The sequence below is a fragment of the Polypterus senegalus genome, chromosome 7 (genome assembly GCF_016835505.1).
Source record: "Polypterus senegalus isolate Bchr_013 chromosome 7, ASM1683550v1, whole genome shotgun sequence".
NCBI classification, from domain to species: Eukaryota; Metazoa; Chordata; class Cladistia; order Polypteriformes; family Polypteridae; genus Polypterus; species Polypterus senegalus.
Window position 1 is genome coordinate 168,054,022 of NC_053160.1, and position 21,748 is coordinate 168,075,769.

Here is a 21,748-nt window from a genome sequence, read left to right on the forward strand (position 1 = left end):
TGGACTTGAAAACCCCTGTCTTTAAGCTCCCAATAAACTATTCTTGTGCTGACGTTGCTTCCAAAGGAGGTTTGGAACTAGTAGTGAGGGTTGTAACCTACGACAACCGATTTTTAATGCTACACGGTGAAGTGTTTAGTGGTTATCTTGTGTGAACTACTATTTTATGTCAAGCTGTTCTTCCTCTTAGACATTTCCAGCTCATGTTAACAGCACTTACAGTTGACCGGTGACCTCTGCCAAGGCAGAAATTTGAGGCACTACTTACTGGAACAGTGGTGTCCCATGATTGAGCATGGCCCACCCTATTTTAAATGGAGAGTGCATGGCTATATGCTTGATTTTATGTACCTGTCAGCAGTAGGTATGGCTGAAATAGTCAATCCCACTTATTAGGAGAGATGTCCACATACTTTTTTTTGGTCAAGTTAGCTGTGACATGCTTAAACTTAATACCATTAAGAAGATTTGTGTACTTTATCAGACGTAAAACCACTGTCATTTAATTTGAAAATCAAACTTTATTGTTTCCTTATGTTACTTTGATCAAATGAGTAACATTTATTTACTGTTATTTGAGCTGTTTTTTCTATGTTATGGCTGCTAATTGTTCTTATTTCTTCCAGGTGATCCAGCAGATACAGATTACACAGCAGTAGGGTGTGCGGTGACCACCATTTCTTCCAACTTAACTGAGATGTCCAAAGGTGTTAAACTTCTTGCTGCTCTTATGGAGGATGAGGGTGTTAATGGGCACCAGCTACTGCATGCAGCCAAAAATCTTGCATGTGCCGTGTCTGATATGTTAAAGACAGCGCAGCCCACAAGTACTGAGGTAAAGTTGTTTTAACACCCTAGTACTACAGACATACAAGACACAACACCCTAATACTACAGACATACTTTGTAATAACTTGTTTAAAATTTGGTTAAACCAACTCATTATATTATCCTTTTGTAATGATAGTTTTTAAACCTATGAAAAATATTACCATTTTAAAGTAATATCTTTAGTTGAGTATATTATCCGACATGATAAATATAAAAATACATAAAATGACAATTGCATGTTGCTTCCTTGGGGTTTAATTTTATGTGTTTAGGCACCATGTTAAAGCTGCACCAGTTGTTGTTTTAAAATTGACTGTCTTTTAATTGTACCATATGTTACTTGGCCATACTGAAGTAACCTGTACAGGGTGGCCCAGATCTAATTATGCAGATCAAGATTGTCTGGATGACTTTGATTTATGTGGGGGCGATTCCAGTTCGCTGCGAAGACAATTCTTCATGTCGTCAGTTCGCACACTTCTCGATGGTCCAGGATTTTTTGGGTGGTTTTCTATGTAATAAACTTATAGTGTAATGAAAATTGCATAATTAGCTCTGGACCACCCTATAGTAATCTGTGTATTAAATGAGTTTCTTCGCAAAAGCGAGTTGCAAATTATTTTGGCATTTAATGGAATACCACTGTTACTCAGGACAGTAGCTGATATTTAAGCAAATCTATTTTTAATTCTTTCTTCATTTGCCCTGGTGGAAATTGCAGTTTAGTCTGATGTTGTACGTGCAGAAAATTGTATTATATCAGCTACAGGAAAGAGTTTCATACTGGCAGTGGGTGTGTGTAGCATGTTATCTTCAGTAATTTTATAGTACATTAAAACTACCAGTTCCACTGATTAGACGAGTGATCATACATGTTTTGTCTTTTCACATCATTCCCCTTTCAGCCTCGTCAGAATTTACTACAGGCAGCAGGAAATGTTGGACAAGCCAGTGGTGATTTACTACAGCAGATTGGCGAGAGTGATGCAGACCCCAGATTCCAGGTAATTAAAGGAAGATGCTCTTCCCATGGTTCTAATTAAGGTGCGGGTGGTCAATGTGTTATATTTTATTTTAACATGATTATTCACTTTTCAGTGAATTGTTCAGTTTATCAAAATAAAATAAATAATTCTGTAGTTTTTTAGATGAACAGTAGTAACAATTTGATAAATTCAATATCGAAGGTGTAAGAGAATCTAAGGTTTTACCTTGTTATAATGTGTAGTGTTGGATCTGAGAAATAATACAAGGCATAAACCGTCAAAAACAATCTCTTATTTTATAAATATCAAATATCACTTTGAGTGAAGCTAAAAAGCAGAAATTTTGATTCCCTGCAAAACATGTAGGGATCTTCGTATGCTCCTGTGGTACATATGATATTTTATATTTCTGTAGCTGCCAAAGAATGCTTTGAAATGTTGGTCAGTGTTTATTATGAGGATACATTGTTATTCTGAATCTGTCTGTCACACTTTGTTTTGCTGAAAATTCTCTTAAGAATTATTTTAGTTACTGTGCATTATGAAATAAGTGTCTGCCACACGTGTCCTTTAGTCTTAGAGAATGAAGCACAAGGTTAACTTCTTTTTGCACCACATTCATTGTACCACACTTTAGTTCTCTTAGTACTGGTTATCATTTCTGGTTTAATATTGTCCAGAATGTCTTATTTTCAGTTTAATTTGAAATCCTATCTTTAATTAGCATGTATTAAACAGCAATTAATTACTTTACTAAAGAAGCTAGGAGTAACTTTCCATTAGTTGTTGATTTTTGAGCTATATAAGTAGGTTCAATGAACTCCACTTTCTATGTATTTGCAGAGTTCAATAGAATTACTTTTTTGCTGAACAGTTTTCTAACAGCAGCATTGATAAGTTGAAGTGTTTATTAATTAATTTTGTTTTAAAAAAAAAACTTGTATACAAAAATAACCAGTCTTTCTATAAATGCTCTGTACAGTTTCTTTTAGGTAAAGGAATGCTCAGGGAAACAACACGGAATGTCTCTCCTAATAGTCAAAGGATGGTAAACAGTTATCAAAGTATAGCTATATAATCTTTAAAAACAGAATACCTAGACTTCTCTTCAAAGATACAAGATGAAAAACTTTTTAAAATCATAGTACTAAAACAATCTTGGGCTGGCGATCATTGATCTTTCATAGGGTTTCTACCTGTGGTTTCCTTGATTACTAATTTTTCCAGGGTATCTTCACATTTTCAACATTTTGTCACTGTTTCTTATAGTTTGGTTGAAACAAAGCTACAGTGCATCCCTACATGCACCGTACAATTGTTGGATGTTTTCAACCAAATTCTCAGCTACTCTTGACAGAAATGTTGAAATCTTTTTTTTTTTTCTTTTTCTCCCATGCAGTACTGTTTATATATTACATATATATACTCAGATGTGAAGAACAAGTGATGTGCACCGCAGTTTGTAGTCATTTTCAGATTGGCCTTAAAAAAAATCTTCCCCAAAAACTGGCAATAAATTAATTTCTGTGTATATCATCAAATGCCTTAGATGTACACCTGTTCTTGCTTAAGTTATTAAATAACCTTGTAATTAAGTGTGCCAAAATTGTCACATGTGCCTGAGTATGTGTTTTAATTGTATACAGTACTTTCCTATTTTGTAGCTGATAATTTGGATTTTGATGATCTGTGCAAGCATATAAAATGACATTTATATGAGTTTTTATCAATTATAGAGAACAGCTTACAAGCTATGTTATTGAAGCCTAGCTTTTCTTTCAAAAGGATATTTAGTAAAATATTTTTTGTGTATATTGTATAGTATAAAATATATAAATTATAACCTACATCCCTTTATGAGCATGTCCTCTTTTATCATGACCTGGTGTTAAAACCAGATAATACATCATAAACCCTCTCACAACCTACAATGTATTTAACACTCCAATAAAGACAAAATAAAAGTTAAATACTAAATTACATGTTACATATTATTTAGATATTATTTATATATTAACAAATCATACCGTATTCTCATATTGATTCCATTTTACTTTTGTGAAACTTGAAGTCCCAGCAGACAGATGTCTGGCATAATGAATCCTTAAGATGCTTTCTACCCAAACAGGACCATAAATAAATATTGTCAGTCAGCTGATTCAAAATTTGAGGAGTGTTCTGACAAAATTTGCTTCATACCAAAGTGGCAAATAGTTCAGTTGAATGGATATTATACTTAAGTTATATACTGTATGTATATTATAAAAATATTATGGAATTATGTACACATAAAAGGGAATTTAACATAGTTCATTTATATTTATTCAGTAGCACTGCACCATTTTAGTAGGGTGTGTGTGTTACATATTCTGTGTGCAGATTGCAGTATTTTTCTGCCTCCATTTCACTATTTCTATTAGATCAAATACAGAAAAAATACTTTTGCTAGATTTTAATTCTTAATGATGTGGTATGAAAGGACATCATTATACAATATATTGCGTCTTTTTTCAGTTAAGAATACAGGAGAAAGTAGGGTGAAATGACACCTTTGATTGGCTAACTAAATGTATTACAAATGCAAGCTTTCGAGGCGGCTAAGGCCCCTTCATCAGGCAAGGTGTAAAAGGTGTCATTTCACCCTACTGTCTCCTGTGTCCGTCTGTGGCTAACACGGTACAACACTCTACTACTTCAGTTAAGAATAGGGAGTTTTTATGCTTTATGCTGATGACAATTATTTATTGATTTTAAATTAAGAAAATGCTTTATTGTTCATTATTTTATTCTGTAATTAAACTTTAACAGGTGTTCATTACTAAGTAATGTCATACACACTGGGATGTTTAAGAATGACACCTATTGATTTTGAGGAAAATGTACAAACTAAAAATAGGTCTTAAGATTCAAATTGAAGTTTTAGTATGCAAATACAGATACATATTTATATATTTTATTTTTATCCTTTTGAAAGAATAATTAAAATATATTTTGCATTCGGATAACATTTTTTATTCATTTCATGAATATAAATTTACAAAGGCAAGTCTAGTTTTGGAAATTATTCTTTAATATTACAGTAATGGAAATATTATGTAACAGTGCTGTCAATTTAGTTTGTTTTTGAGTGACATTCTCAGATGTTTTCAAGGTTTTGCTTGTTAGTGTTTAATAAAATTAGTTTTTTTAATTAATTTTAGTGTATATGTGTAAATGCCTAAAATACAAGTCATATTATACTAAATAATTTACAAATATAGGTTTAACTAGTGATATTTTGTAGAGTAATTGTAAAATAAAAAGATAAATTGGAAAGATTATAAAATGCAAAAATTGGCAAAATTTGTAATCACACAGCCAGATTGCAGTACCATTTTATATTTTTAGTTTAATTAAAACTTCAGTGTATTTTTGTTAAATAAAGCATTTGGCAGGTTGACAGCCCTGTTGTATGATATTCATTGTTAACGTTTCTGTGTCTGGTAGGTGCCCATGTTGTGTAACATGGTGGAGATGCTCTTCTGCACGGATTATCAGAATTCATATTACTGTGTAATTGGTGAAACTTCAGTGTAACTCGAAGTGACAGTATTTCACATTTCAGTTTTCAACTTGTTCAGCTGTAATTTCTAAACTGTTAAAGATACAGAAGTGTTGAGGAATAATTATTTTCTAAAATCAATTCTGTGCAAAATAGGTATATTTTTTACCTATAAATTGATATTTTATTAATTATTTATGAAAACGTGTTACAATATCATTGTTTTTTTTTTTAAATATCAGTTCTAATTAATCACTATTCTGATTTATACTGTAGTCTGAATGTCTTAATGTTGAAACAGGTAAACTTGATCAACCTTCTACAGTGCAGCTTGATGTTTATGGATTTTAATGATTACAGTTTACTATAATTTAATATATTGTGTATAGAAATGAATGCAAGCAATAGTGAAAGAAAATAAATAAGAATTTGTTACTCTGCAAAAGTAAATGAACCACAAGATTAACTAGGTCTGTTAATAAAGTCAATGCAAACTATTGTTGAAACAAATTGAGTGCCAAATAATCAAACCAAGACCAAGTCTGCGGGGTCCTTTTACTGTGTAAACTTAAGAAGTCAAGTTAGTTTGGTCTTAACCATACAGATGATGAAATGAGACTTGCCTTGCCTTGCCCTGACCAGATCTTGAATTGTTTTAAGTACTCATCATTCTGGAGTGGATGATGAAACCATTCCAAAATGTTTAAGTTTCCTTTAGCTTTGATGAAACAAGTAATCTAAAAATAAAGAAAGATTAAATAATAAGATTACTTGAAAACCCACATTGAAGACTGAAATTGCGATTGTATCAAAGGCAAAAAGGGGAAGCTGGGTGGGATTGAGAGAGAGCCTGACTTTTACTTCCAGTGCCCAAAATACCAAAAAGCTGGTATGCCCCTTTTTTTTTTTTTTTTGGTGTTCCTGCCCCCTATTAAGACCCAAACTCCAGTATACCATGCAACCCTATTGTAGGTTTAAAGATAATATCTATTAAAATATCCTATTCTACAGATGTGTAGCTTGCAATTGTTTCTACGATCACACATTACTTATTTGTTGTGTCTTTTTAAATATAAGTTAAACTGCTTTTTTAATGTTATATGTATACTGTATACATAACTGTGTATATTAGTTGTGAAAAAGAGTCCTAAAGATCCATATATTAGGCAGAAACAATCTCATCTTTCTCAGTTTCTCATCATTTCTTAGTTTATCCATTTTCTGCAAGCATCTAACTTATAGTATATGAAGACTGATAATGAAATGCTGTCATTTGTTCTTTAAATTTATAGACTAATGGTAGTTTTGGGAAGTTAATATTTTGGGTTTTCTACAGATTTTTCATTTTGTTTTATAAAAGTTTGAGTATTTAAAAATAATTCAAAGGAGGTCCCCTGCATGACTGTTCTGTTTTTCAAGCAGTAGTATATTTTAAGCAGGAATACAGATAAGTAGTAGAGATTTCAAGATACATTAAAAATGTAGTATTTCATTCACAAGTTTTCTAAAGTAATGGCAGGAATTTCCTTTCGCTTAAGGGGAATCCAGTTGTAATTTAGAATTCTGAAGGAATAAAGAGGTCAGCAGATGAGCACACTTACAATGTTAGTGTTTTATTTGTTTGTGGGCTTCAATTTCAGAGCTAAACTATAAAAATACAGTTAAAAATGAGAAATGTACCCCCTCTCCCAATTTTATTTGAATTTATTAAGAGCTTTTTAGTGGTTCAAAAAAGATTAGTGAATAGTTGTTAAGACTGTGGCCATTGTCTAGTGTACCTTTAAAAAAAATCTAGGGACCAGGCCGTCAGTGTTGCTTTTATGACAGAATGATGCCTGTTCAGTTATGGCCTCAGGTGGGATAGACTTTATTTACTAAGAATGCCGGTGACAAATGCAATTAAAATCTTCTAAATGCAGAATGGAATCCTCCTATATCAAACAATGTGTGTTTAATTACAATCCTAAATCAGCCATACTCTCTGACATAATGACCAGTTCACCTGGACTTCAAATTCACAAACATATGAACAAAAGCTCGGAAAAGAAATTCTAAGGCTAACAAAATGATGACTGCCGTTCATGGTAATGAAGAGTGAAATTATTGATATAAAATTAAACTATTCCTTTTCTGAACTATTAACATCAAGACAATGGAGATGTACAAACACAATATTAAACAGCTTTACAGTATTAAGCTTTTAAACTGAGTTATTAGAAACAAATTTTTGTGGTGACCCTTTAGAACATTACAGGTTTGTTGGGAACAGAGCATTCAGCACAACAAAGCTTGTCATCTTATTCCCCCAATTGCTCCAAAGTAACATTGAGCTGAGTTATGAAATTTCCAAGTCCTACCATCTATAGCACTACTTATTCCCTGTGTTTATGGCTCTTTGTAGATAAACAAATTCATATAGTTGGGGGCATAATTTAAACTTAATAGGTTTCTGTCCTTATCCCTGTTTTCTTTACTGGGTACTCCCAGCATATTTGGCCTTGAAATACTGTACTAATAAAACAAGGCTCACCTCCTCTTCTGTGACAGTTATTTAATGACATAGCTTGTTATTCTGCTGTATCATGTATTTATAAAACTGTACTTTTTCCATTTCTCAGTTGATGACTAGTCTGAGGTGACCAGAGCTTTTCTGTCCACTTGTCCTAGTGAGCGGTTGCAGTGACAAAACATTAGGCAGACCAGGCCATCCTAGCCCTAGCACTTGTCTCCAGATACTTCCAGCTGGAAGATCTAACCCTCCATTGTACCCAAGGATAACTGCCTATGGGCTGTGCCTGTTACTCTTCCAGCAGGCTATATCCAGTCTGCATACCCAAACCAGTTATTTAGTTTTTTTTCTTTTTCAATTTTATGAAAGGACATTTCAGCTCAGGGGTCCTGACATATTATTGAGCAGACACAATCCTTTACTTGGCACTTAGATGTTATTTGGAGTTACTGTGGTATTTTAGAGCTGGAACATATATCCCTTTGTGCATTAGTAATTCAATTTTCATTTGCTTTGTTTTCTTTCAAGTATTATTTACAAAAGCATTTTTTAATTTAATTAGTTTCTGTTCCCAAAATACTTACCTTCCATATTTGTTTTGATTGTGTTACTTGCACATTTATTTCTGTAGTTAAGTTTAAAGTAAAAAAAAAAAAAGCTCATCAGCATTGACTTTGACTCTGTTTCCTGTATTTCCCTCATTCCTGCTGAGCATTAAATATAAAAAAAAACACAAAGCTTCAGTTAATTACTCTGTTTGACATTGTTTCTTATTTATATCAAACAATGCCAATTTTTACAAAGTGCTTTTTACAGAGGACATAGACTGTTAAATCTCAACATAATCCTACCGTATGAGAACTATTATTATTATTATTTTGGTAGGCAGTTTTGTCTAAGATGAATAATAAATTATATATATATATATGATATAATAGAGTGCTTAACATAAAAGTAATAGTTATTATAAAAGCAAAAGTTCTACAGACAGTGAGTCCATCGAGTCCATCAAGTATTTGTGGTTAGCTAATAGTTGGCCCAGTACTCTTTTCTTATCCAGATCTTCTTTTTAAAAGCAGTCGGATAAGTCAGTGTTTAAAAGCAGATACTGTGCTTCTCCTGTTTTTTTTATTTTTTTATTATTATTATTGCAAAAATATCAGTTTACCTTGGGTGGAATTTGAAATGGAATTTAAACAATGTAAATTCAAACGAGAATGGCTTTGGTATACTATTTTAAACTTTTAGGTGTATATTTAAAATTTTTTCCCTCAGTGATTTTAAATAGTTGATTCACAAAAACAACCAGAAAGAACATTAAGTTGGAAAGTGCATTATTTCTGTTAAGGCCAAACGACACATCAGATACTTTAAAAAATCATTTTTAAAATTAGAAGAATAAATTACAGCATAAATGTTAGCTGGATAATATTAATAATGCCGTTAACTGGACACTACTAACATTTTATTTTAAGTGAATGTCTTGCATTTTAAGGCGAAACTGAGAAGGTTATTGTTAGTGGGAGTTTAGCTTAGTTCAGGTGACAAAGCTTAAAATAGCTGACTGCAGGGGATCAGTGTTTCTTTTGTTATGAATTGTTAATGTCTGCCTTGCTAGTTAGCTGGCAGATGCACAAGACTTGTTTATTTACTTCTATTTTTTTATTTAAAGGACATGCTGATGCAGCTTGCCAAGGCAGTAGCCAATGCTGCAGCTGCCCTGGTGCTAAAAGCCAAAAATGTTGCCCAGAAGACCGAGGATTCAGCCCTACAGAATCGTGTGATAGCTGCTGCAACACAGTGTGCCCTGTCAACTTCTCAACTGGTGGCATGTACTCGGGTAGGTGGGGTGGCTATCCATAGCTAGCTTCTATTGTTTATCCAGGCTTCACGTTACTCTAATTTTTTTGGATATCAAGTCAGTTATAACGTAGTCTGCACTTATCTAGGACTATATGTTAAGATACAAGGACAACAAAGTTTGATAGAGGTGAACAAAAATGCAAAATAAAATTGGTATCTGGCTTCCTGTAACAGACTTGATCATAAATACTTATTTGACACACTGGTGACCTTTTCATTATTCAATTTTTTTGTACAGAAAGCGAACATGAGCAGTAATACTATGACCCATTTTAGGTCAAAGTTTGAGTACTATACAACTGTTTTTATTTAACATTGTGTAGAAACAAACCAAATTTGTTGGTGAATTTCATTGTTCACTTCTTTCAAGCTGGAACTACATATCATAGAACAACAATTATTGTTCATACAACTGATTATAAGGTTTATAAGATATGTCGGCCCCTTGTAATTTGTCTTAATTAACAAAATTAAAAATTTTTATATTGGGCTTTTAGGTGCTTATTTAGTATGAAAGCAAAATGAGATTTTAAAAGTTATAGTGTTAATTTCCTCTAGTATGATTTTAACTTTTTTAAGCATGTTCCACTGTGCAAGTGAACTGTAAATTGCTTTACACAGTATGTATTTCACAACCCTAAGCTAAATTTATAGTGTAACATGAAAAGAGAATAAATTTCCGAGTACTAATGGAATATCATTTCCAACAATGCAAAATAGAGTAGGTGCCTATTTATTAATGCAGTTTACGGCAAAATAATACAAAAAAGAAATTGATCTAATGTAGAGTGGGTAAAGAAAAGAATCACCCCCTTCAAAATATTCTTTTTTTTTTTTTTTGCTTTACAGATATTTCACGATATTTTACCATACATTTCCAAAACAACATTTATTACTATATTAATTAATACATGCATGAACACTTCAGTTTACAATTTATTATTTTGCAAGATACAACACAGAATCAGTTTTGTTTTTGTTTCTTTTTTTTTTTCTCTCCTCAAGGTTGTTGCACCCACTATTAGTTCACCAGTGTGTCAGGAACAGCTTATTGAAGCAGGAAAACTGGTGGCCAAGTCTGTAGAAGGATGTGTTGAGGCATCACATGCAGCATCAAATGATGAACAGCTACTGAAGCAGGTGGGAGCAGCAGCGACAGGGGTAACTCAGGCCCTTAATGACTTGCTCCAGCACATTAAGCATTACGCCACAGGCCAGCCAATTGGTCGGTATGATCAGGCAACTGACACCATCCTTAATGTCACGGAGAACATCTTCAGCTCAATGGGTGATGCAGGTAAAGGGTTGCCTTTCAATAATTATCTTGTCAATTATACATTGTCTAAACTTGAGCATGTCAGACATGTAGATTTTCGTGTTCTGAATTTCATGCCATTTGGTTCGGTATATTCAACTGTGCTTTTTTTTAATTGGATGGTACTGTAGTAAACTTGGAAAGACTTTATGTACCACAAGCGAATATTACAATATTGTATATGAATAATATCAGATCTTCTTTTCTTAAATTATGCTTACAAATGGTTACATTTTGTAGTAGCATTCACCCTGGAAGTCAAAGCACAGCTATGCACATCAGTGTGGACAGACAGCAAGTTTTGCACAAAGTTTAGATTGGTGTCCCAGGCCTGAATTCTCACAGGCTTCCAGGGAGAAAATATCCCTAAAGAAGTGACAGAGGATTAGACAGTCTTCTATAATCAGACAGATGGTAACAAGAGATAATATTTAAAAACTTTATTTTTCTAGGTGAAATGGTGAGGCAGGCTCGGATTCTGGCCCAGGCAACCTCAGATCTGGTTAATGCAATTAAAGCTGATGCTGAAGGCGAGTCAGATCTAGAAAACTCCCGCAAGCTGCTTTCAGCAGCTAAGTTACTTGCTGATGCAACTGCCAAAATGGTAGAAGCTGCTAAGGTAATTTATTTGCAGATTTTCTTTATAGAGAATATTTAAAATTAAAAATTTAATAAAAGAACAAATATTGGGAGTCTCTTAAAATGGTTAAGTCATTTTCTTGCTAAAATTTTAATGCTGTGTCCAGCTGAATCACATAATTCTCTAAACATTGCATAACAGTAGCTGAAAAAGTCATAATTAATACAGCTCACAAAATGGAAGCCAATAATATTAGGTAACTAGAAGGTATCTTAAAGCAAATTATATTAAGGTAATTATAAGAAAGTGTGTTAAGTTCTAAAGGGTAAAAGTACACACAGCAATACTAGAAAAGTAAGTTAATTTAGCTCTTGTAATTCATTTTGACAGTTTTGGTGTGTAAGATGCTGCACAAATATTATTGACAATGGTAGTTAAAACATGTCTTTTATTTTGGAAATGATTTATACTGCTAACAGTAATAATATCACTTTTATCTAGATATATCCGTCTCTAATGTAATCATGTCAAATTTAAAACCACTCCCTTCCAAACTGGTGAAAATTTAAAGGGCAGGCTGATCGAAAGTTGATTTTCTTTTAATGACCATGTGAATATAATAGTTATTTACTTACATCTGCCACCCATGAATTGTTTGAATTACATAACATTTGGAGCTTAATTAACTGCTTTGCAAAAATAATTTAAAAGTAAATAAGAATGTGTTTGGTTATCTTTATTTTTTCCCACAAAACTCTGTAGGGTGCAGCTGCCAACCCAGACAGTGAAGAGCAGCAGCAGAAACTACGAGAGGCAGCTGAAGGACTGCGCATGGCCACAAATGCAGCGGCACAGAATGCGATCAAAAAGAAACTAGTCCACAAATTAGAGGTAATATTAAAAAAAGGGGCTCAAAACACTTTTTTATAAGTTTTATTCTAACACTCTAGCAACTCCATTCTATATATTGTATAATATAAAATACTGTATGTGTTTAGTAACCTTGAATATTTATAGATGGAAATTGTGCCTGAATCTTCTGCATTGAGCACCACTGATTCCGTACTGTTTGCCAGAATGAAGAAGTGTGAAAGTAGCTTTGGGAGCACAGGGGGACTGGTGTCTTTTTTCCTTTTTAAAGTAGGGAATTTTAAATATGAACATATATCAGACGGATGTTGGTAATATTCTGTGCCAACCTTTGCAGATTTTAATATTCTTAAGCCAAGAAGATATTGTGCTAGGATATGATGCAGCTAGTGAGTATACAGTACCTGTAGAAGCTGGCAAGAAAAAGAAGCATGTTCGTAAAAGCACCATTATCTTTGTGAAAGATGTTTTTCAGGAATATAAGATATCTATCCATTTAATTTATTTTTGTAACTGGCCTTGAGTAACAACTTGACGTAGTTTGACTTTTGCATGGCAGATGAACAAAGGTTTGAGATTCATACTGTATAAAGGATAGTTGGAAGTCAGCTCAGGTTTGGTAATATGGCTTTAAGGATTCAAAATGTAAATTCCACTCAGGAGGCCTCCGCCTCAGTCCTTGGCACAGTTGCTGCAGATTGTCAGGATTAGAAGCAAATTTCTGCTATTATTTAATTCTGTAACGTACATATTCCGCCTTACCTGACAACAAAAGTGAAATGTTTTTTGTGCTAAAGCAAATTTAGTTATCTTTGTTTTTCTGATGTTTTAAATGAGAAGTTACTTCATGATGAGTGTACACACAGTTCCAAATGGTGTATGTTAGCTGATTGGTTCACCTATTAATTGGAAGCTAGTTAAGAAAAAAAGCTCTGAAGGCATCTGCCTATGTGTTAAAAGTGGACACTAATGGAGTTAAACATGTAAGCCTAAAAAACTAAGCAACAGTTAAGTATTAATTAAGAAAAGGGGTTGAAAAAAATTTCCAACTACTGCAGGATTCGGAACCAAGATTGAGGACCTCTGTAAAAAGTAGATGGAAATTTTATACAGCATGAGGTGATTAACCAGGAATAAAATGACAAAAGTTAATAGTAATGCCTTTATGTTTTGCAGTTTCATTTACGATTGTGTAATTGACATTATATAACATTTTGTTTCTTGTAGAATGCAGCAAAGCAGGCTGCCGCCTCAGCCACTCAAACAATTGCAGCAGCTCAGCATGCCGCCTCCTCCAATAAGAATCCTGCAGCTCAGCAGCAGCTTGTTCAAAGCTGCAAGGTAAGAACGTCTAGTGTTTCATTTCCTCGGTTTGGTTGACATGTTTTCAGTAAAAGTTCAACAGCTCCTCCTTACCAGGAAATGGCCTGTAAAAAGCAAGTATGATATTTCAGTCAATACCAATAACTTCAGCAAAGAAACTCGTTGTGACTTGAATTGTAAAGTGGCGCAACTATGACACGGAAAGCCTTCTCTATTATTTTTCTTGACTGGTTTACTTGTTATATGATAGCCTTGCACTTTATGTGTATATGTGCATTTGTCATATGCATGTCTGTTTATACTCTGGAATGGTTTATAGTAATAGATTTCATATGAGTATTTTTCAGAATCAAAATCTGGTCCTTGATAAGCATAAAATAGTTTATTTACATTTTTGTAGATGTTTTGCTTAAGATTGTTGCTAACTGACAGTATAAATGAAAGTAACAGTCAGTCTGTTGTGTAATCTGAACTTGCATTTTTTAATATCCATCTATCGATCTATCTAATATACTGTACATGAATATATATATATGTAATAATATAATATGTATATGTATTGTCACAAAAACGACACAAATTCATCAAGAAGGTTGGGGGCAGCCACCCCTATAATTGGTTTCCTGGCTGCAAAGTTTCAAATAAATGATAGCACTGATGTGCACAAAATGGAGTCCAAACCAGAACTGAGGGAATAGAGAAAAGTTGAAGGCTTTTAAAGGTCAGGGTAGGAAGTGACGTCAAAGGGGGTGGGATCGGAAAGGTCTTCAGTGATAGGCTCGAGCCCGGACGTGATATCAAGGGGGCTGGAGCCGGCAAGGCCTTCCTCTATAGGTCCAGACCTGGAAGTGACATCAGCAGGGCCAGGTGGAACTTCCCGTGAATTGTCTGCAGGAAAGCGACAAAAAGAGTCGGTGAACTCTGCCACATCCGGGTCAGATTCGGAATTGCCCTCACTCAAGCCCTTTAGCTACCTCCCATGCACATGTGTGTGACAGTATAATATAAAATTAAATAAATAAATCTTCCACAGGTGGTTGCAGATCAGATTCCAATGCTGGTTCAGGGAGTTCGGGGAAGTCAATCTCAGCCTGACAGTCCCAGTGCTCAGTTAGCGCTCATTGGTGCCAGCCAGAACTTCCTTCAGGTGAGCAGTTTACTAAACAATTATCCAGTTATAAATGTCAGTAACTTGTGTATCTTACATCTGGGTAAGATGTTCCATAGGAGGAAACTGAAAAGACTATGGGACATTATGCAATGTTCTGTTTTTGAATTTTTGAGTCACTTTTAGAAAAACATTTAAATTTCAGTATAATCTATAATATTTAATGTTACACAGACACTAGCCTTATACCTATATATTGACCTTTGGTATGAGCCGTAGTAAAATTAGGCTAAGTATCAGATTTCCATAAGTTTGTTCAGGGACTATTTTTTCCTATTCCTAATTGTATAGTCCAAGTTGGTATGCCCAATTAGCAAATTCGTATTCCTGCTGTATATGCATATACGTGTGTTTTCTATTAAAAAAATCTGATATTTTTCAAAAGGAAAGTACACTTTTATAATAGACATTTTTCTTTTAATTAAAATGTACTAAGTCATTTCATTGTTTATATAAAAAAGTACAAGACACCAAATGTAATGTGGTTTTCATACATTTTTCCTAAAATGTACCTATAAATCTTACATTTCTGGTAAACAGAGCAGTTTTAATTATACTTTAATTATGCTTCTGTGTCTTCAGAACAATTCATTCATACACACATTTTAGAATAATGGGTTGAATTAATTCTTTAAAACACATATTGAGTTTGGTCTGATACACTCTAAGTTGGTTAAGGCAGCTTTTGTTTTCACTTGTACCATTTGAAACTTTAACCATTTCACTGCACATTGTAAAGTATGTATAATTTGTATGTGATAAATAAAATTTGACTTGTACATGACTTGAACTATTAGGCATGTGGAAATGAATACATTTTTTCTGGCTGGCTTAGATGGTTAGTAACACCAGTCTAATATATTTTTTGCCAGTTAATTCTGTGGATTACCAATATTTTTTAATGTCTACGTTTTTGCTCTGGATTAAGTACTCACTATTATATTAACCCATTTTTCTATTCTTTTTCATTTTTTTTCAATCACTTCAGCCAGGTGCAAAGATGGTTACTGCTGCAAAGGCCACAGTTCCTACAATTAGTGACCAAGCCTCAGCTATGCAGCTTAGTCAGTGCGCAAAGAACTTGACTGCTGCTCTTGCTGATCTCCGAACTGCAGCCTTGAAGGTCAGAAGTACTCTACTGATTATCTTGAAAAAATTAGCACATTTTTATTATACTATGTTTTACTGATAATTCTCTACATCAAGTATTTTTATTATTGAATTAGTATTTAATGTCTTTGTTGTGTATAATCTTCCTGGTGTTTGAAAGAACTTGCTGAACCTGTGCTCCAGGTTTGTTAGAAGGGTTTGTAGGTGGATTCAATCCCCAATTAAGAACTTTCTTAGCATATTTTCTGCTAGTGGAAGAGCAGTATGAATTTAATGTCAAACACCAAGTTAATTCCCGAGTGGAAGTGAATCTGAATGTGACACTTTTTTTTTTTTCTTTTTTTCTTCGTGTTATCATTTCTCAATGATTCACAGGCTCAAGAGGCTTGCGGACCATTAGAAATTGACAATGCACTCAATGTAGTCCGAAACTTGGAAAAGGACATGCAGGAAGCCAAAGCATCAGCTGCTGAAGGAAAACTGAAGCCACTTCCAGGAGAAACAGTAAGACATCTCAGTAGCTCTAGATATTATTTGTATATTTTGAAATTGTAGTTCATATGTCAAACATCAATCTGTGTTATAATAGGTTCAGTACAAGTTAAATTGTATCTCTGTTTTCCATCTTTCATCTTGTAAGTTATTCATTTCATTTTTCCCTTCCTTTTGAGTTTTTGAAGTATAGTAGGCTATAAAAGGTATATTTCTTGGTAACCAAGAATGAGCTACAGTATAAGCAACCTAGGTTTTGCGTTATTTAGGCAAAGAATTGGCACCCTGTTCAGGTCTTCATCTTTAGAAAATAAATGAATAATTATTTTAAGGACATGCTTATTTAAATACTGTACAGGTTTTATTGGTGACAGTTTTTCAGAAAATGAGGTGACAGCATTGTTTGTAGTGACTATAGTCAGTAGACTGCCTATAGACTGACTATAGTTAGAAAACTGCCTGCCTGAGTTGTAACACTTTGTTTAGTGTTACTGCTGTGTAGACTCTTTATCCTGCTGTACACGGCTGAAGGATGGTAGAAATGGTATTACTGCCAAGCATAATCTGGATATGGGATCTAGAGTGTGACATTCCTTTTGGTAAGAAAAAGCCATCAAATGTGATACTAACTACTAGACAAATGCCTGTAATTTACTGACTATAATTTTATATATATTTTGAGGAACAGACATACACAAATTTATATCCTTTATATTTAAATCATTTATTTATATTTTGTGTTTTTTATATTTTATATTCTTGAACCAATAATAGACTATTGCTTTTATTTACTGATTTAAATATAAAGTAATTGCTAATTTTGCTTTTTCCTAGTTGGAGAAGTGTTCCCAGGACTTAGGAAACAGTACCAAGGCTGTGACATCTGCTATTGCTCAGCTGCTGAGTGAAATAACCCAAGGAAATGAGAATTACACAGGTATCAAAGTGTATATCAAATTAATGTCAGGCTTTGAATAGACATAGCTGAGAAATAGTATTTAGAGAATGACTAGGGGCTGTTTTTAATATCAGTAATGCTGCGAGTCATGCAAGTTCTATTATAGTTTGGTATAAGGCTTATTTAGTAGCTACCATTTGAAGTAAAATGTTTGTTTACGGTAGCTTAGGATGCTAACATGCAGTTACACTTCAAACTTATATTTTATGTATTCCTTTCATTGTATGTTTTATTTATCCTTGAGCCACTGTAGCTTCTGCTTTTCACACTTAAAGATATATATATACACACAAGGTGGCCCAGATCTAATTATGCAGATCCAGATTGTCTGGATGACTTTGATTTATGCAGGGATGATTCCAGTCTGGCGTGAAGACGATTCTTCGTCAGATCGTGTACTTCTCGATGGTCCGGGATTTTTCGGGTGATTTTCTATGTAATAAACTTAAGTTATAGTGTAATGAAAATTGCATAATTAGATCTGGACCTCCCTATATATATATATATATATATATATATATATATATATATATATATATATATATATATATATATATATATATATATATATATATATATATACTTGTATATACTATACTGACCCACCTTTTAAGGCGACCGACTTTTATCCTCAATTTTTGTGCGCTCCATGTGTACATCAGACATGTAAGTGTAGGGAATGCGAACATCAAAGTGCCCATTCATAACATCTCTCGAAAACCTACGTTTTTTGTATCCCTTTGAGTGTCTGTCCAAAGTCGTACGTCAGCCCGAATCTGTACCGCTAAAGACGGAGTTTCATGCACTTAGTAAGCTATAGATGAGAATTAGCAAGCACCATCTCCCCTGCGGTGAGGCATTTGTACTCCATCAACATTAATTATTTCCAGAGACATAATTTTGTCTATTTTTCCAGCGCATCGCGAGCAAAAGCAAGAGAACAATGGGAGCACCAAAACTCTGCTCACATCGCGTTGCTTCGTACCGCAAGCCGCAAATAGTAAGTCTGTGATAAGCGGAATACCGCTACGCTTTGCACTCACTGGACGGAAGGACAATCCCGACCGCTTTTACATAGTAGATTATTGTACTGTACATTTAATTACCCACAGTTCTTACACACAACCACTAACCTATGAAGGCACGACCTCCGTAGGAGAGTCTTCAGGTGGTGAAGTATCTTCAGCAGGTGCGTCGTTGTCTTCTTCCACTGAAGGAGTACTAGGAGTAGGCAGTGGATGCACGGCTGAAGAACATCTTGATTGGCAGTTGCTGGCACTGTCTTTTCATATGATTGAGGGGGCTTTTGTAGGGTATTGCCATCTTTGATCATATCCAAGAGTTTCACCTTCTCCTGAATAGTAAGCATCTTCCTCTGGCGCTTAGTTTTATTGTCAGAAGGCTTAGAAAAAGCAGCACGTTTAGGAGCCATCGTGGGGCTTAGATAAAAGTTCTCAGAAAGCGCATGTGTAGTGACGTAAGCATGTATGAGAAAAAAATCGCGATAGAGTGAAGCCACGAAAGTCAAAGCATGATATAGCGAGGGATCACTGTACTGGAATTTATTCCTTCCTTTTTCTTAATCAGTCCTTTCATCTGTTTCGTTTTAAAGTTATAGTTTGTTGTCAGAGGTGTTCACCTTATTGTTGGGTTACACAAATTTAACAGCTTTGAATTTGTTGGTTCAGAGATGCAATGCAGTCACTGTAAACTTTACAGTTTTGATTTATTAATATTCAGTGATCTCTTGCATTGCTTTGACAGGTATGGCGGCTAGAGATCTAGCCCAGGCACTTCGGTCACTTAGTATGGCCTCCCGTGGTGTTGCTGCCTGTACCTCTGATCCACAAGCCTGTGGTGCTGTGCTAGATTGTGCAACTGATGTAATGGACAAATCAGCCAATCTCATAGAGGAGACCAAAAGAGCAGTGGCAAAGCCAGGAGACCCAGACAGCCAGCAGCGATTAGCACAAGTGAGTATTCTGAACCTGTAACTTCTCAGATAAGTGTATTTCACTCAAATAAGATCTCTTTTTCTGACTTCTTAAGGAGCATGTCTGGCACTGAAGGGAAACTTTATGAAAGCTGTATGAGGAATACTGTATAATTTGTTTTGTGAGAGTAAGATGTGGCAAATGAAAGCAGATCATGAAGCAAAGCAGAAGAAAACCGAGATGAGAATGATCAGGTGGAGTAGTGGAATGTATACAGAGAGGAAGGAAAACAAATGCAGTTAGGAGAAAGACAATATGGATGTGAGAGGTGGTGTGCTGAGGAAAGGCATACAAAGGTTGTATGAGCATGTGAAGAAAACAATAGAGGGTGACTAGGTGAAGAGGGAAGCAAGATGGGAATATAGGGTAGGACTTCAAAAAAGATGTGGATGGGAGAGGTGGCAGATGACATTAGAGGAACTGGGCTCACACCAAAAGATGTAACTAGCCAACCTGGATAAACCCAGAAAATGGCTGTTTAATCAGTAATGATTATTAAAAGTAATAATAATTAACCAGTGAGGTAATCACAAACACTTTAGCATCGCTGTAATACTGTAGTATGACAAATACTATGACTTAATCTTTACTTCATATTATTACTCACTCTAATGAAATTCTTAATTTTATGTTCAGACATTCTTGGTAAAGAACTTTTCACATTGATAAATTATGACTCGTAGTCTTGTGTGCTCTCCCTCTTTTATGTTGTCTCTTTATCTCTTTGAAGTAATGTACCTTTTGCACGCATGGTAGTCTGACTGTTGCATATGCCATCAGTTTGGTATTGCTTGTGACTGTGCAAGTTCTGTAGTGGATTGGCATAAAACATGTGGATGGATGTATCACATCTGTCAATTATTGCAAAACCACTTGCAGCATGTATTCCACAATTCTGATAGCAGCAGTTTATTAGTAATTTGCAAATACTACAATTATTTGTTCAGTGCCAGCGGTCTGTTAAAACTTTTTGATGCATCCCTTCCTCAGAAGTACAGAAATTATAAAACAAGAAAAGACAAATTACTGTACATCAAAAACACTATGAGACAGTTCTGTAGGTATTTATGTATGTGACTATGCTGTACCAAATATAAATAAATGCGTGTATTAAATGTCTAATGCCATTACTTTAAAGATTAAATAGGTATTTCCTAAACTAGTTGTGATTGTGCCATCCCAATTTGGAGTCACCCCAAAGCAATAGTCAGCATCTCATTTGCTATTGTAATGTCTCTGTCTCTCACAAATTACCCTGTCACCTTGTCATCCATGTACAGTATGTCACCATTTTAAAAGTGAGCATTGGTTTAACTAAGTCATCTTTATTTTTTAAGGTTGCAAAGGCAGTGTCTCAAGCTTTGAACAGATGTGTCAATTGCCTACCTGGGCAGAGGGATGTCGACAATGCCATTAGGACAGTAGGAGAAGCCAGCAAGAGACTGCTTGCAGATTCAGTAAGTTAAAACAATAGTGTAAGTTTTTTTTGTCATTGCTAAATTTTAAAAATATTGCACGTCTCTTAATCTGGTCTTCATCCATCATACAATGTTGATGTGTTTTTGTACAAAAAATTTTGTTTGACTAACTCAAAAGTCAGATATTATAGGATTTTGGTACAAAGTCTATGCTAGATTGTGTGAAAATATTTTAAAAGTGCAGATTAAAGCTAAAGGTGTTAATTAAATCTTAAAACCTATAGTATTACAATTCCGTAGAGTATGTTAAATAATAAAAATGAAATACAGTGTGGTAAAAAGAGCTTCATTTGAGTTTTCATCCCTACAGTTCCCTCCGAGTACCAAGAGTTTTCAAGAAGCCCAGGGTAACCTAAATCGAGCAGCTGCTGGATTGAACCAGTCAGCCAATGAACTGGTACAGGCCTCCCGAGGTACAACACAAGACCTCACTCAAGCATCTGGGAAGTTTGGCAAAGATTTCAATGAATTTCTACAAGCTGGAGTGGAGATGGCAGGACAATCTCAGGTAGGGATTTAATGGCCATTTTCATTACATACTTTTTATCAACAGTATTTTAATGCACAAGCATCCATTTTTATTGACCGCTAATGGACATTTTGCGCTTGTGAAAGTTTTTGATATTGTGAATTCTGTTACTTTTTAGATGTAATTTTACAACTAAAATAAACAGTGGGCAGAACATCTGTTCTGCTCCTGATGCTTTAGGGTATATGTAAAATACAATAT

At 34.4% G+C, this 21,748-nt stretch overlaps 1 protein-coding gene across 5 annotated transcripts in view; it reads left to right on the plus strand.

The window, feature by feature from the left end:
• tln1 (talin 1) overlaps nucleotides 1–21,748 on the plus strand; it is a 178,761-nt gene that overhangs the window by 107,968 nt on the left and 49,045 nt on the right. For 3 of the 5 annotated variants that reach the window (XM_039759572.1, XM_039759574.1, XM_039759573.1), the window contains exons 17-31: nucleotides 627–835; nucleotides 1,737–1,835; nucleotides 2,800–2,865; nucleotides 9,540–9,707; nucleotides 10,736–11,027; nucleotides 11,498–11,664; nucleotides 12,388–12,516; nucleotides 13,723–13,836; nucleotides 14,852–14,965; nucleotides 15,975–16,109; nucleotides 16,472–16,600; nucleotides 17,423–17,525; nucleotides 19,311–19,519; nucleotides 20,878–20,997; nucleotides 21,329–21,526. In XM_039759572.1, coding sequence (XP_039615506.1) covers nucleotides 627–835; nucleotides 1,737–1,835; nucleotides 2,800–2,865; nucleotides 9,540–9,707; nucleotides 10,736–11,027; nucleotides 11,498–11,664; nucleotides 12,388–12,516; nucleotides 13,723–13,836; nucleotides 14,852–14,965; nucleotides 15,975–16,109; nucleotides 16,472–16,600; nucleotides 17,423–17,525; nucleotides 19,311–19,519; nucleotides 20,878–20,997; nucleotides 21,329–21,526 — 2,252 coding nt within the window. The remainder of the gene's footprint in view (nucleotides 1–626; nucleotides 836–1,736; nucleotides 1,836–2,799; nucleotides 2,866–9,539; nucleotides 9,708–10,735; nucleotides 11,028–11,497; nucleotides 11,665–12,387; nucleotides 12,517–13,722; nucleotides 13,837–14,851; nucleotides 14,966–15,974; nucleotides 16,110–16,471; nucleotides 16,601–17,422; nucleotides 17,526–19,310; nucleotides 19,520–20,877; nucleotides 20,998–21,328; nucleotides 21,527–21,748) is intronic. The other 2 variants (XM_039759576.1, XM_039759577.1) reach the window with 1 other exon arrangement.